The sequence below is a fragment of the Halichoerus grypus genome, chromosome 3 (genome assembly GCF_964656455.1).
Source record: "Halichoerus grypus chromosome 3, mHalGry1.hap1.1, whole genome shotgun sequence".
Lineage (NCBI taxonomy): Eukaryota > Metazoa > Chordata > Mammalia > Carnivora > Phocidae > Halichoerus > Halichoerus grypus.
The window spans coordinates 181084089-181100578 of NC_135714.1; the positions used below are offsets into that span (position 1 = coordinate 181084089).

The 16490-nt window shown below is 39.4% G+C and overlaps 1 protein-coding gene across 2 annotated transcripts; it reads right to left on the reverse strand.

The window, feature by feature from the left end:
• Positions 1-3268: 3268 nt before the first annotated feature.
• Positions 3269-14490, reverse strand: LEPROTL1 (leptin receptor overlapping transcript like 1). 2 transcript variants are annotated; one of them, XM_036107112.2, is made up of 5 exons: positions 14037-14490; positions 8315-8390; positions 6399-6585; positions 5478-5590; positions 3269-3871 (listed from the first exon to the last, which is right to left on the reverse strand). In XM_036107112.2, coding segments are annotated over exons 1-5 (393 nt in total). In that variant the 5' UTR covers positions 14053-14490; the 3' UTR covers positions 3269-3870. The 2 variants fall into 2 exon arrangements, with proteins under 2 accessions (XP_035963005.1, XP_035963004.1); XM_036107111.2 differs by having other exon boundaries at positions 3269-5590; positions 14037-14183.
• Between the last annotated feature and the right edge of the window lie 2000 nt (positions 14491-16490).

Genomic DNA, 16490 nt, shown 5'->3' on the forward strand with positions numbered 1-16490 from the left:
ACACAATGCTGCTCCAGAGAAAGGCTCATGCCAAGACCCTGCCTGCCAGCAAGAGACAGGCCAAAGCAGAACAGGAAATTACCCCCCACCTCCCTTTTGCTTCCCAAATCTTTTCCTCCTGCAAATCCCCACACTTCCCTTTTGGCATATATAGGAATCAGCTTCCTTTGATACCTTCTTGAATCTCTAGTTCAGAGAGGGACTGTGTTCCTATTTTTTTTCTATTCCCCATTAGTACCTAGAATGTTGTCATGTAGAATATAACTGCCATTGGGAACAAAGAACTTATCTAGATAAAAAGTTTGAACCAAACGTAGTGTTTCAGAGTAAGTATCTCAGTGACATAGTCAAGGTGAAATATAAACCATTTCTACCTAATTAGTTGGATACTTCTCAGTGTCTGGAAGGTGTTTTTTTAAGTATACATATTATATATATATGTACGTATTTTGTTTAAAGTAGGTTCTATGCCCAATATGGGACTCAAACTTGTGACCCTGAAATCAAGAGTCACATGCTCTACCAACTGAGCCAGCCAGGCTCCCTTGTAATAATATATTTTTTGAGGACACCTTTAAGCACTAGATTAATTAAGCCATTTATACTTGTAAATGACAAATGCCCCTTCTAGTATGGAGTATGGCTCAAAACCATTTTTTTTTTTTTTAAATCCTTGGGAGACTAATACCCTCTTCCTCACTGCTATACTCATTAACTAGGTATTAGAGCTGATTGCATATTTTGGAAGTTGATGATTTAGACATGACAAAAAATGAATTAAAATCCATCCATCTTAACTTAATCCTAGAAAGTTGTTCAATTGTGAACACTTTTAGAGACAGTCCCCAAATATTCTATGACGTATACCAAGCTTTCAGGAAAACATCTGTTCTATTTTGGAGGTTCACATATATACACGAGTTCACTCACTTTTATGTCATAACTATATTTACATATTACATAATACATTGATCAGCCGAAAGAGAAAAAAATACTTCTGATATTAAATGGCAACACAGTATAAGTCAAGATAACTAAACTATTAAACAGTAATGCTCTTACAAAGAGATATGAAAATACTCAGTCTCATTCTATATTATTCTTTTTGATGGTTTCTATGGCTGTAAGCTGCCACAAAGTTTCTCTCTCACAGTATTAGCCATTCTACTGGCTTCTGAAACAAAAGTTCCTGATTGCCCCCTGTGAGTACTGCCTCTAAATACAAACAAGAAAACAACTGCAACTGAAAAAGGAATGTTTCATGGTCGTAATTTCTCACTTGTGAAAACATTTTTGAGTTTGACTGTTTTATTCCCTCTGATAGGAATTTACAAGCTTAACAATTAATATCTGAATTGTTGTGACTACAGTGTATGGTCCTAAACCCAAAGATGGATTCAAATAATCTTCAAGAGACTGGAAGCAAAATATTCAGTACAGAGTGTCCAGTAAAAATGAACTGTAAAACTGTCTTCATATGTAGACTTTCTGCAACTGAAGACAAATGGTGAAGAGAGAGAGGCTCTCAGAAATCAGTTAGAGGCCTATGGGTATCTAAGCTCGGGGTAAGTCCTCAATAGCAAGGGGACCTCGGAGGCAGCTCCTGCTGCAGTCACACCTCCCTGTCTGTGCTCCCTCTCACAACCCCACTGGCTGGTGTACAGTTTTTTAAAAAGGCCTTTGCAGCAGGAAGAGGATTCATCACAGAGCATTTCCTTTGTACAAGAGGTGGGAGCACCTGGTTAGGCCCACTGAGGTAACTGTGTATAGAAATGTTACATAATTGATTCAGTCCACTTGGTTACCTCATTTTTCCCCTGGCAACTTTCTATTCCTCCTAATGTAGTATAGTCTATTTATTTATTTTTTAAAAAGGTTTATCCACCCATTTTAGAGACAGCAAGCAAGCAAGAGAGAGCACATGCACACGCCCATGCACACCAGTGGGGGGAAGGACAAAAGGAGATGGAAAGGGAGAGAGAACCTCCAGCAGACTTCCCGCTGAGTATGGAGCCGAAACCAAGGAGCTGGACACCTAACCGACTGAGCCACCCAGACGTCCCCTAAAATACTATAGTTTAGAAAATTAGAAACAAAAGAAGTTAAGGCATGCTAGGAACAAATTCAGCTGTAAGAAAAGCCAGCAAAAACACAATTCCAGAAAAATACAGGTCTGGGGCCATTTGAAAAAGGGGGAAATAATTTATGATAATCCTAAATTACCAAGGAAAACGCAAAATGTCTTAATATATTCTAAGAAAGTACAAAAGTGTAGGACTCATTTAATACTTCACCAAAATAAATAAAACAAATGTCAGTTCTCTTTGAGATAAACTTCAGTTATCTGGGATATTTATTTTATAGGATATGTTCTCTTCTCTGGGAACGCCAGAAAATTAGGAGGCCCGTAATAAAATAAGAGCTCCCTAATCTTCACCCAGAGAAAGGATAACATAGGCTTATATGGAAGAAACATGATTTTGAATTTCCCACCAGTTTTACAAACCATAAAGCATCCCGAGATGTAAAACGTACATATCACTTGACGGTACTGTTGTTGCATGGCTGCTTGTTAAATCTGATGTGCTGATTTAAAGTTACCTGAAACTTAGGAATGAATCTTGTCACATTCAATATACATACTCCAGGGTTTACTCTAGAAATCTGGATTATTTTGACAAAACACCCAAAAATTGTATTAGAGCAAACACTCAGAAACTATGATCTAAACTTTTTAAAGTATATAATGAGGTTATATAATTAGGACAATTTGGGACAAGATTCATGTTTGATAAAAGAGAACAGTATTTTTCTCCGTTCACACTGTACCACACAGATTTTTTACCATTAACTATTTGAAATGTTTGCAAAAAGCAAAATGCTCTAATGATGAATGGTGATAAATACACAATAAAACATACAGTCATAAAAAAGATCTGAAAATTTAAGAACAGGTACAACCTTGACTTTAGATTATCAACGATCTTTTTTTATCAACAAAATCATCTATGGCTTTTTTATAAAGGGTTAGGTAAAAATTCTACTTCCCCAGGTTACCAATCCTTTCACCATAGCACAAAATCATAGGGCTTCACTGTTAACATTTATTACTATGGTTTCAATTCTATTTTGGGAGTGAAACTCCAGCAAGTCCAACATTAATGATTAATGCCATACTTGTTTTATATCACATTATTAAAACGAGTAATGCACTTCAGTTCCTGAGGTGCATAGTATATTTTCATTTCAAAAACATCCACAACCAAAATAGATATTTAAAATCTTTATTGTTTCATCATCAAAAGTTTTCTTTCCATAGAAGAATGGCAATGCAGGATCAGTGCATATTCTATGGAAAATTCATACCTCAAATAACTAGCCTAGAAATCAGAGACAGCACTATGTCAAGCTAGTGTGCAAGACGAAAGACACAATGCTGCCAATGCAATCAGTACACAGAAAGAATATGCAGCTGTTAGAAAAAGAGTCTATGGCCAAGTGAATAAAACAGTAGCAGTGCACTGCACTGATATTCTAGAACAGAAAATGGGGAAGGGCCAGAGGATGTGCTGCCTGCAAAAAAAAAAAAAAAAAATCAAGTAGATCACAGGCACTGAGTTCCCAACTGCATGGCCAGCTACTTCATGCGTACCTGTACCTTCCTCTTTAGGTCTCCGTCATTATAACACCGCAAGTCATGTCCAGCCTACTGTCTAAGTGGGACGGCCACATGCAGATCTTTTGTTCTGCTGCCCATCTCACAGCTAAAGTCACAACATGGGTTCAGCAATAAAACCTGTGGCCTTTACGCATCTTCAGTAAAAAGCTGAACAAACCCAAAATCTGTTTCCATTTTCTTGAGAAATAAACTCTATAAAACAACAAAAGGTAGCTGTCATGATCACTCAGTTTTGTCTGAAGGCAAAATAATTTTCCTGTAAGTATACTGACTAAACACACAAATATCCTCAACAACATACTGTCAGACCAGCTCAAACACTTTCCTAACTAGCTCTAGAAAAAGGTACTGAGAATTGTTGAGATGCAAATGACCACTACCATTTGATCATGCCTGGTTACCGGGAATTTTTTGGTCAGGTCTGTGTTTGAAGCTGCTATACAGCTGGATTTGGCTACTTTGCATTAATTCACACAATAAATGCCATTTAAAAGGAACAGCGTATCTATCATGATGAAATAAAAATCAAGAAAGTTGAGAGGTATACAGGAAACTTGTCTTAAATATTTTTAAATTACATATGATATAACCTTAGAGAATAAGAACTACAATTACCATGGTCTAAATCTTAAATTGTTAATGCATCACTTCTCTGCAAGACTAACAAGTCACTTGTTAATCATGTCAAGGCCTTGCGGGGCAGGGGGCGCTCGGCTTGTATGGCATAGCGATTACTTTCCAGGTGAGATAAACACCTCTAATTTAAAGTGTTATTAAACTATGTTTGAAAAGTTATTTTACTTAATATATACAATGTATAAAATAAGTTAAAAGGAGGAAGCAGGGAAAGGTTTTCTGGTCTAGATGACGCAAACATACAACTTTCCCTTATCAGTAGTATAGTTCCACGGATGTCCGTTTCACCCATGGTAAAATATGGAAGGCTGATAGAAGATCAAACATTTCACTCAGAGATAGAAAGAGGATTCAAAAAGTGGAATTTCAATGTCGTTTCTTCCCACAATGCAACTCACTCTACTTTAACTATAATAAACATAAATAAAAACCATCTCAAAAATCTGCTTTTACACGCTTACCTTTAAGTTTAACAATAAATTCTTCTAACAATTGAGAAGAAAAGCACTCCTTTGCAGCAATCCCATAAAATAATTTTCAATTCACAAAACACCTGCTTCCTGGCAAAACCAGCAACCCTTAGGAGGGCACGGGCATTAATACTTGGCCCCTCTGAGGTATAAATGCAGCTATATTTGCGCTGAGTGTCCAGTCTATAAGGTATGCCAACAGTCTGTATGTTTGCATAAAATTGGGAGTGATGTCATCCTGACTGATTGAAAACTTCTTTGAACTTTTGCAATGGAGGTTAAATAATTTTAAGACAAAAGATGTCCTTTAGCCCAGTAATAGCCAGCAGAAATCTAACTTCTAACCAATGCAAATGGTTATTACATTTTTAAAATGCTTAACATTGCATACTGATTTAAAAAAGTAACTAAACAGGGACACATAAATATTTAAATTCAGCAGGACACCACAAAAAGCATACTAGAGATAAGTGTGAAATCAGTCAAGCTTTTCCAAAAGAGAAAATCCTTTTAATCCTTCAGCAAGTCTCTGTGAAAATAGTATGCTTACAATAAAAGTGAGAAGGGAGCACCTAGAATACCCCCAAGAGGCTTGCTGTGCCACTCAGCTTCCCTGCCCCAGCTCCTGTGTGCGTGGATGGCCAACAAATGACAAGAAGTCCACTTGACAATAGTGCAGTAATTCCTCTCACCACTGCTGCCAGCTGAAGTCATCATTGCTTCCAAAGACCAAGAAAAAGCCCAGTATAGTTGCAAAGATGACTGTGTTTCCTGTGAGAACAAGTGCACAAGCTCCCCACTCAATCTAGGGAAATAAAATAAACACTTAGTTAATAGACACATGAAAAACAAAAGGAGAATGAAAAGCAAATCACACTCTAGTTGTAAGCCAATCACGATCTAAAACAAATACAATTTGTAATAATAACTTTCGCTCTACTAACACTTAATGGTCTTTCTATATTGCTGTTTTTAATTTGCTTCCTTAAAAAGACAGAAAGTCACGAAGATGGTAATTATTCAACAGCTAGACTTCTGGACTCTGAGGAGGCAGCACAGACTTCTACAACTTTCTGTTTATAAAGAAATTCGCTCCAACTCTTCTTCAGTGAATCTAAAATTGTGTCTAGAGAGCAGATTAAAGTACCAAAGATGAAAACACACTCATATGCCTTCTTTTAAAGGGATAGAGGGAATAACCGCCTTCCCCATATGGAAGGGTGGCCGGCCCCTGGCTTCTCCACCTCCTCAGAGACAGAGGAGTGAATGTGACTGGCGAGTCTGAGAGGAAGACAAGTATATGGAGCCCAGCGCCCCTTCTCCTCTTCCATCCTTTCCCACCTGCCAAGAACACAAGATCTCAGGCCTGTGGCCTGTGGTTGGTAAGCCCCGGGTGAGTTGATGTGCCCAGTTCTGAGAGTGAAGTACAGACCCCAGCCATGCTCCCCAGTATCATTTTTATCAGTTAACAACAACAAAAGTAAGATTATCTCTTTTCTCTAGGATCTTATGTCCCTCACCTCTTTTTCATGTCATTTCACAGAATCTTTTTCCTAAGACAATTTTAACACAGTCTAATGTGAAATCGTTAATTGAAGAATACATTCACTTACCAGATGTGCTCTGGCAAACACAATAGGGAGCCCAAAAGCTGAGACAACAATGCCTGTTGTAAGAAATATGGCAAGTTCCTTACAAGCGTTACTCATAGCATCTGTATCATCCACTAATCTTCTCGCTATGCAGTATGGGATAGGTGAAAGGATGTAAAAAAACAGAACAAAGAGAGGCCAGTATTGGCTAGAAAAAAAAAATAAGTTAATGTAGTTTTTGCTATCTATGTCATTTTCCTACACAACAATATACGCTTTTTAAAAATAAGGACCAAAGAAATATTGCAAGGCACAAAACATGATACAGTTTAAAAATAAACAATAACCTGAACACTGAAAAGAGAAACATTTAGAGTCACAGTATTTCTACAGTCAATTATGACACAGTGATTAAATATTTCTTATACTAAAAGAAAATGCTTTATAAATTAAAGCAGTTGGAATCAAGGCCCAAAATTAAAATCTTTTTTATTTTAGGTTATAAATAAAGAGGCATATGGAAAAGAGAAATATTAACACAGTCATTTTTAAAATTCAAGATTCATGCCCTTGACTCCTAATGAATGACAGCCTTCTTAGGGTAAAGCTGGAACATCCCCAAACTCTTGTTAGGTCACTGTGAGCTCCCCAAATACTGAAGTCAAAATGTAGAAAACAAACTGAAAGTAATACTGAAGACTTTCAGTCAGAATATAGAAAATAGATGGCTTTTAATGTACAGTCTAGCTATTGTATTGTGCCAATGTCATTTCCTGGTTGGATAATACAGCTACAGTTATGTAAGACAGGGCCACTGGGGGAAGCCTGTGTGAAGGGTACAGGGGACCTCTCTGTACTATTTTTGCAGCTTCTTGATAGTATGTAATCATTTCAACATAAAAAGTTGAAAAAACACAAAAGCCACAAAAAGTGAAAACTCCAAGCTGCCCATATCTCTCCTGCTTTCTCCTTCCACTCTCCTAATGACCTTCTTGTGGATCCTTCCATATTTCCATACAGATAAATTTTAACAACATGAATCATTGTACTTTTCCATTTAACAATGTATCTTGAACACCTTGACATATTAGCACTTACAGCTCCTCCTCATTCTTTTTAAGACTGCCTACTACTTCCATTGATCGACATACCAGAGTTTAACCATTTCTCCTTTGTCAGGCCTTCAGGATGCCTCCAGGTTTTTTGTTTTTTTGTTTTTTTTTTTTTTTGGTTGTTATTATAAACAAGGCTGCCATGAGTAGCCATACTCTCCCCTCACTACACATATCTTGGCAAACACCTGCCAGTAGATTTATATGCGAAATTCTAAGTGGAAAGACTAGTTCAAGGAATATACACATTTCGAGAGCTACAAGCAAACTGGCCTCCAAGATGACTGCCCGTAGCTATTCCTCCACCCCACTGCACAGGACAGTGCCTGTCTGCCCATAGTTTTTATCTCTGCCAAAGGATCTTATTTAATTTTGAGAGAGGCTGAGTATAATTTCATGTGCTTATTAGTAATTTGTAGTTCTTTTTTCATATTTGTGCAAATTTTTCTATTTAATTGTCTATATTTTTCTTACTAATCTATCCTCTTAATTTTTAAATTTTAATTTTAATTTAATTTAAATTTTTAAATTTTCTATCCTATGGAAAGTAATTGCTTATGTGACTTTTTTTCATAGTCAACTGTCTCTTGATTCTGCTTCTGGTATTTTTTGCTGAAAAGACATTTTATACTTTCTTGTGTTTAATTTTATCAATAGGCACTCAAAACTGAGCAGTAGTGCAATAACCAAAAGTGTTTTTCGCACTTCAAAAAAGGTTTGTCCTTGGTAAATGAACGTTGAAGATTTCTTTCAAAAAATTTATAAAGCTTTAAAAGTAGAAAAATTTTACCCTTAAACACTCAAAAAGACAAAAATTTTACATACTTGTATATTGGAAGGGCACATCCAAGCATCAAAAACATCAGCCCAATTGCTCCTCCAAAGGACAAACTAATCAAAGCTGCAAAGTAAATAGAGTCAAATACAAATATTAATTAAACTAAGTATTATTTTTATTAATATTAGTATTAGCAGTCTGAATATTACGTGTGACCCCAGAAGCAAAAAGCAAAGCACAACACAAAAAACAAATGCATTAAAAGTGAGTTATCTTCAAGAGTGTAAGTTATCTATAGTCTCAAAATAAGTTTTTTGTGTCATCTTCAAGGCAAAATAAAGCAACACTGATTTTCAAAGCCCTGACCCATCGTGAGCACACCACCACATTCCCTCGTTACTGGCTCCATTTCTAGTGAGTATCCTAGCCCGCCAGATCAATGCTCTTCCAGTCATTAGTGTTATATTTACTCCACAGATCATTACAGTTTGAAAAGCAGGATGTGGAGAAACTGCATTCTCAGCTTTACTGGACTTTAGAACCTTATCCTATGGGAAAGTCTCTCATGATCAGCTCCTGCTTATTGCACATACACCCCCAATGTGCTCAAAACTGGTAAGAGTGTCCAACAACATCTGGAGTTAATAATTTTAATCAACTAATTTTGATATAGATCTTTGAATAGTTTACAAAACTATAGTTGGGTTTCTTCTACACATTGGAAAATGTGCAGGATAATAGGTACAAATCCTTCTTTGGTATCACTATTTTATGATATTATCACAAGCAACAGATGCATTCTACAGGTGAAACATAATTTCTAAAGTTATATACACACATATACAAAGCATTATATTTTATAAAGTGTTTTCACTTTATAGTGAGTAGTGAGTAGAAACAACTTTCTTCAATAGGCATAGTTAATCAATGGCCTAGAATTAAGCAAAGATATAAATGATCGATTTATTTATTTTGAGTTCTATATAACCTGTATTTCCTCAACTACATTGGTTAAGAGAATAACTTAGGTGTTTTTTGTCTTAAAGGATGCAGTCCATTAACCTTAAGAGAAATATTAAAATTCAAAAGAGTTGTAGAAGGTCTAAAAGTTATTGGGAGAAAAACTAACACACACAAACCAAAATTAATAGTAAAGGGGTTAAATGCTGCCCAGTACTACTGACAGACTTCTGTGTATTAAAATGGTGATAATCAAGGATACCCATTCACATGGTAGGTTGGCAAGTTTGGTTTTCACTTAGATCACGGATGTAGGTCATGTCAACCTTGAACACATTTATTTAATCCTTAATGCCATTACATTTTCAGTTACAGAAAAAAGAAAGAAAAAGAATTGCACTTTTATTTTATAGCAGATAACCTCAAGTTTACAGTGGAATGCAATGTCAACTGTGAAGAAAATACTGAGTTTATCATTTGTTTTGTTCACAGGCCCTCAAAATCTGGCCCTGCTTACTCTCCTGACACACTCACACCAGCCTATTACCCCTTGCTCTCTGCACTTCAGTCACACTGGCCTTTCCTCTCCTGGAAATCAGCAGGCTCCCTCACCCACATGGCCCTTGTACATGTTGTCCCTTCTACCTCAGACACTTTTTCATTCATTCATTTCATTCAAGAAATACTTATTCGAAATATTTACTGAGAACCAAATACATAACAGGTGCTGCAGATATGTTAATAAACCAGACAAGGCCCTTCTACACGCATGAAGCTTGCATTCTTGTTCCATTCCCTTCCTCTTTCTTCCAAGTGAACTCCTCCATGTCCTTCAGATCTCAGCTCAATCATTTCTTCCTCACTGAAGTTTTTTCAAACCTCCTGCTAGACCAATTCCCTCAATTCATTCATTCAACAAATATCTATTGATCACCTAATACATGTCACACATTGTTCTTGATACTGGAGATAAAGCAATGAAAAAAAAAATCAAAGCTCTTGCTCTCATGAGGCGTATATTCTAGCAGGAGAACAAAATGATTAAAAAAAAAAAAAACTAAGTTAGCAAATGAATGTTAAGAGTTATGAAAAAAATCAGGTAGAGTTAAGAGGATGGGAGTGCTATTCTGGACAGAGTGGCCTGGGGAGGCATCTCTGATAAGGTGACATCTGAGCAGAGATTTATATGAAAAGAGGGAGTGAATCATGTGGATATCTGAGGGGAGCATTCCAGCAGAGGGCCATGCATGTGCAGAGGCCCCCCACCCCCTGTACCGTATACATCCCCTTTGCTCAGTTATCACAGCTGTAATTTTATAATGATTTGTAACTGTTTTTCCTCTTTTAAATACTTTATTTATTTTAGAGAGAGAGAGAGAAAGAGTGCGCATGAAGGGGGTAAGGAGCAGAGGGAGAGGGACACGCAGACTCTGTGCTGAGCACAGAGCCCAACATGGGGCTCAATTCCATGACCCTGAGATCATGACCTGAAGCAAAATCAAGAGTCAGATGCTTAGCCAACTGAGCCACCCAGGCGCCCCTGTATCTGTTTTTCCTCATGAGCTGTCTGGTCCACCACAGCAGGGAAAAAGTTTTTCTGTTGTTGATACTCACAACCCAGCTCTTAACACTGAATAATAAATATCTGTAGAATGAGTAAAAAGAACCCAAGGGAAAAAAGAAAGGGGCAGAATGGAAGAGGAGGGGAAGATCATGCCAAAGCAGCAGAGTAAAAACAGCACATAAATGAAAAGTCAGGAGACAGTGGGTCCCTAGTCCCTACTAGCCACTTAACTAGCTGTCCACATAATCATATCTGTTCTTTCTTCTATAAAATGAGACTTGGATTAGAACTAAAATGCAAATAATTCTCTGAACACTAAAGGTACTTGTTATAAGACATGCTGAAGAAATAAAAAGCCATCTCCACTTAAAATTTTTTTTATGTAACTGTATAATTAACATACAGTGTTAAATTAGCTTCGGGGAACCATCTCCACTTTTTGAATGTAGTTGCAAAACAGCTAAATTCACCACTATAAATACTATATAGTAACAACTTATTTATTCAGAAGCCATTTATCCAGAATATAGTTTAGAATCCTGGAGGAAACAAGGGTCACTAAAGAGTAAAACAGATGTCACAGAGCCCATACATTAAAGCTACCATTCTTTATAAACAGACCCTTAGGCTCTTATTTAGTCGTTATTTATTCATTTTTTTGGATACAATTGTTGTATGTGAATTTCAGCAGAATAAAAAAAAAAGAGTCATCTATATTCATTTATACATTTTTTTCAATAGCAATTCATGTAGCCAGAACAAAATTAAGTGAGAAGTAACTTTCCCTACCCAGAAATGATCACTATTACCTGTAACTTGTAACATAAAATTTTGTAAGTTTGAAGATCTTGCTTCCCACATTGAAACAAATGAGAAATAGGAGGTAGAACTGCACCTAAGCAAGATCTGCCCTCTGACAAGAGAAAGGAGACTGGAAAAAAAAACAAAAAAACCTTAAATCAGACAGAAAAATTTCAAAAAGCATACCTGTTTGTGGTAATCTTGGCCAAAAGGCAAGTAGCTTTAGGGCTTGATGGCCTCTGCAGGCAACTCTTTCATGACAGAGAACAGTTATTTATGTTCTTATCAAAAAAGAAAGTCTAAATTCTTTGAGTACACTCTTAGAAAGTTAATAAAAGAAGATCTCTTTTTTGAAAATTTAATATTTTATTTATTTATCTGACAGAGAGACACAGCAAGAGAGGGAACACAAGCAGGGGGGTGGGAGAGGGAGAAGCAGGGTTCCTGCCGAGCAGGGAGCCTGATGCGGGGCTCGATCCCAGAACCCTGGGACCATGACCTGAGCTGAAGGCAGCCGCTTAACTGACTGAGCCACCCAGGTGCCCCACTTTTTTGAAAATTTAAAAATGAAAACAAGGTAAGATTTAAGTATCAAAAAATAATTTTATGTGACATCTCACCTCTAATCACACTGGATTAACCCCAATGGTGTTAAATACATTGCTCAAAAGTGTTCTCAAAACTTGTAAAGTTTCTCCAGGTTTATGAAATCAGCAACTAGGCTGATTTATGCACAAATTTCATCATTTGTGTATAAATGGTTGTCCCAGATGACACATCAACAAGGCAAGAATTTATACCCTAATTGAGTGATGAAACATTTGGAGGGCAAAACTTAAGATGAGTCTGCTTTCTACTCCCAAAGCCTGTAGGCTAGGGATGGAACAGCCCAATTATCTAAACTCTCTAGAGACAGGGTGCTGATTCTGTGACTACAAAGAAATTAGCATAGCAGGGACCAGTTCCCTAACCTGGGAGTTATCAGAAAAATCTAATATATAGCCAAATAATAGGCAAATGGCTTAAGAATTAAGTAATGGTCTCCAATTATAGCAACACTCCTAACACAAAGATAGGCCAAAGAAAGAAAATGTCCTGATAAACAGTCATAACAATCAGAAAATCTTATTGAAACCAAAAGTGTAAGTACAATTCCATCTGAGATAATTTCACCTGGTTAATATTTTCCTAAATTTGGAGAAGGAAATTACAAAGTTATTTTTTTTAAGAGGGAGATTTCCGTTGATGACACTGAAGAAATGAGAAAGGACTGGGAAACTGGCAACATCCTTAAAAACCACAGCATTCTACCCTGCCTTTCCACACAAGGATTTAAGAAGGTCTATCACAGTTCAAAAAAATATTGAAAATGAACTTTGTTGCTTATCTATTGACAAAGTTTTACATCAGAAATGAAATGTTTTCAGACATTAAGCCAGAAACAGTAAAAATGTGACTCTGGGAAAGAAGCTCAATAAAAGTTGTCCTAAAGGAAATAAATTACACAGAAAAAAAACACTGCTATCAAAGTTCTTCACCTCCTGCTTGCCTGTCCCTTCTACAAAGCCGCAGGTCAGGAAATCAATGCAATTCGTGGTCAAAAAGTTGAAAACGCTGTCAACGGTGTTTCCTTCCAATCACATTAACAAAACTACCAAACAATTTGAAAGAATGCAACCTTCCTTATTTCTAAAGAAAACAGACGAATAAACGAGTAATTTTGCATTAAGTTTTAACACTATTTTATTTCTTTAACGAACCCAACTGTGGAGAACAGGGGCACTTCGGGGTCGCTTACAGGGTCTAGCCCTATCTGACAAACACTACAAATCAAAACGCATCAGTTTCTGAAGCCTGTAAAGCTTCGAGGACGGGTCCTGGGAGTGGATGTGATGGCCAAGGTTTCGGAAAGAACCGTCCCTAAGTCCTTCCAGGGCGTTCCGGAGGGACTCGGTTTGGCTCAGCACCCGAAGATCGCACTTGTGCCTTTAAGAGGGAAATGACACTGATTTCCCGTAACTGGCATCTCTAGGGGCCTCAAGCCCCTCAAAACCACTCTCCGCTCGCCTCTCTCTCCGGATGCAAACTCCTGCAAAACGTGTGTGATGGCCCGAGGTGCTGCGGGACGCTCGCAGACCAAGGACCACTTCATTCTTTGTACGGGTGCCGATGGGTGGGAGAGAGGCTGCCGAGATCAGCAGAAAGTAGGGGCTGACGGAGGAGCCGCCGACCCTGCCGGCCCTTCCCGGAGGGCGCCGCGCCCAGCTCGGCTCCCAGGCTGCGAGGGCGGAGGCGGGGGTCGAGGGGCGGGAGGCGGCCGCCAGCGCAGGGACCTCCGCGGCGCGCGCCCGGGCCGGGGAGGCGGCGTGCGGGGGCCGCGAGGGACCCCTCCCCCTCTCTCGGGCGGCCACCCAGCCCTCCGGCGCCCTGCGCCCCAGGCCCACCTTTGATGCCGGCCATGGCGGTGACGTCGCTCCTGGCTCCGGGACCCGAGGCGTCAGCGGCGGCGGCGGCGGCCGGGAGACCGGAGACGCGCGGCGGCGGCAACCAGACAACACCCGGAAGTGCGCGACGCAGCACTTCCGCCGGCGACTCGCGCTCGCGCGGGGGCGCGGGGGGCGCGCCGGGTTGGGGGCGGCGGGGCCGACCCCTTCTTTCCCTGCTGTGGTGCTGTGCGGATTGCTGTCCTCGCAGGCTTGGCGTTCTCGCCTGGGTTCCGTTCCTATTTTCCCCTCAGGCTCGGGGAAGCTCCACTCCCAGTCCCCCATCGCGGATCCTGCAACCTCCCACATTCTTGGAGGGTATAAGGGAGCGCGAGTAGCCGCCGTCCTTTGGGAGGCATGCTGTGATGTCTTCGGAGGATGGTATTACGGTCTTTAAAGCGCACCCTTTGCTCTCTCCTCCCCAGCCTTGTAATAGAAGTCAGTCCAGTTAGGTCGTTGGCACTTGGCTCCTTGGTTTCCGACCCAAATAGAGTTCTGGTGAGCCCCACCTCCACAGATAAGGAGCAGCGGGACCAGAAAATACAAATACACATTTTAATGCAAATCCGATCTCTTGGGAGTCTGTGAGAATCGCTGTTTATTTTTTGTTTTTTTGTTTTTAGTAGTAGCAGGGCTAGGGGAGTAAAAAGGAGAAAGCAGAGGGACAAATACACTTACTTAAGTCATCCTTCAAATGCATTCAACATTTACTATGTTTGGGGAACAGGGCTAGGTACTGGGGTGAGCTAAACTAGGTGCGGTTTCTGCCCTGAAGGAGCTTGCAGTTTGGTGAGACACAGGCACACACACACACAAATGTAAAATTGTAACAGTGATAATTGTTAGGAAGACGGGTAGATAGTCCTTGACAGTCTTTGATTTAGATCAGAGAGATTTCCCCGAGGGAGGGACAACGGAAGGATGAGCGGGTGTGTAACTAGAAGACAAAAGGGAAAAACCGTTATGGGGAAGAGAGATGGTGTTGGGGGCGGAGGTGGGAGAAGTGGTTGGATGGTGAGCTTGGGAGGCAAACTGGGGCCCAGGAGCTTGGTCTGTTGGAGAGAGGAGAGAAGGCGAGTGGGATTGCTCCCGGCTAGGGTAGGACAGCAGAGTCCTATATTAGATTTTTTCCCCCTCCTGAGCAATGAGAATCTTTCCAAGGGTTTTAAAAAGATACAGGTGGAGGTGCTTGACATAAGATTTGAATTTTTCAATCTTTTCAGTCACCAGACTAAGATAAACTGGCATGTAAAACGTTGTTGAGTGAATGGTTAGAAGAGATGTTTCCAAAATGCTTTAAAATGGGAGGTACTGAGAGCTAAAGGTATTGTCCTACCCTGCTTCTCTCCACTACTTTCAGGGTTGAATTATAATTTTTTAAAAACCAGGTCACTTGAGGCTTAATGTCCCCAATAAATCTATAGATATCTTGTGGAGGAGTAGAATTTTTTTCTATTCAAGTTAGTGCAAAAAATTCTGGCATCTTCTGAATCATGAAGAGTTTCCATTTAAGGACTGTAGTAGTGAAAACACAAGGCGAACTTGAACATATGCTATAGAAATGTTGCTGTTTAAGACAGTCTGTGAGCCACCAGCTCCTTTCTCTAAACTGAAGCAGGTGTATGCATCCTACTCCCCAACCACCTTGAAAGGAGTAGGTGAAATTCTTGGAGACATAAATGATTCTGTGACTCCAAATAGTCACCACTAACACCTTTCTTGTTTTGTTCCACAGTATTCATCCTTGAAAGCAGGATGGTTGAGGGAACATAACAGAGATAGCTGATCAGTGGTGGTGGTATTGGTGGTGGTGAAAGTGATAGGTTCTTATCTCATAGACTCATAGCTTGGCTCCTGGGGGAAAGATCACATTTTAGGAAGCCTTTTGGGGCTTCCACAAGTCCCTGTAGCTGAGGTAAGTGCTAGTCCCCTAATTTCCTCTTGTGAATACAAATGGGTTGGGCATTGCAGATATTCATCCTTGATAACATTAACAGGCAACTGGGATTGTTCTTCAGGTTAGAAGGATCTATGTTCTTTTGCTTCCATGGTCACAGAATCCAATGAGATTATGCTCCTTTGACTTTTCCATGAGATCCACAGTGTTACTAGCAAGAAAACACTCACCATCCTAAGTACTAATTTTGGTCTACAGATGTTGTCTGGAGACACTTGAGACCTTAAAAACAGTGTTTCCAAACGTATTTCAACTACCTACAATAGAATTCTTTAGGATGCTTCCCAAAAATACAAATTCCTGGGTCCCACTCTGGACCCAGAAGTTCCGAATCAGAACTTTTGAGGGCAGAGCCCAGGAATCCGAAATTTTATCAAGCACCCTGAAGACTTCCTATGCAAACGAAAGCTTGAAAATAATTGTCTGAAAAAGGTAGAATGTCAGGAATTTCCTTCATT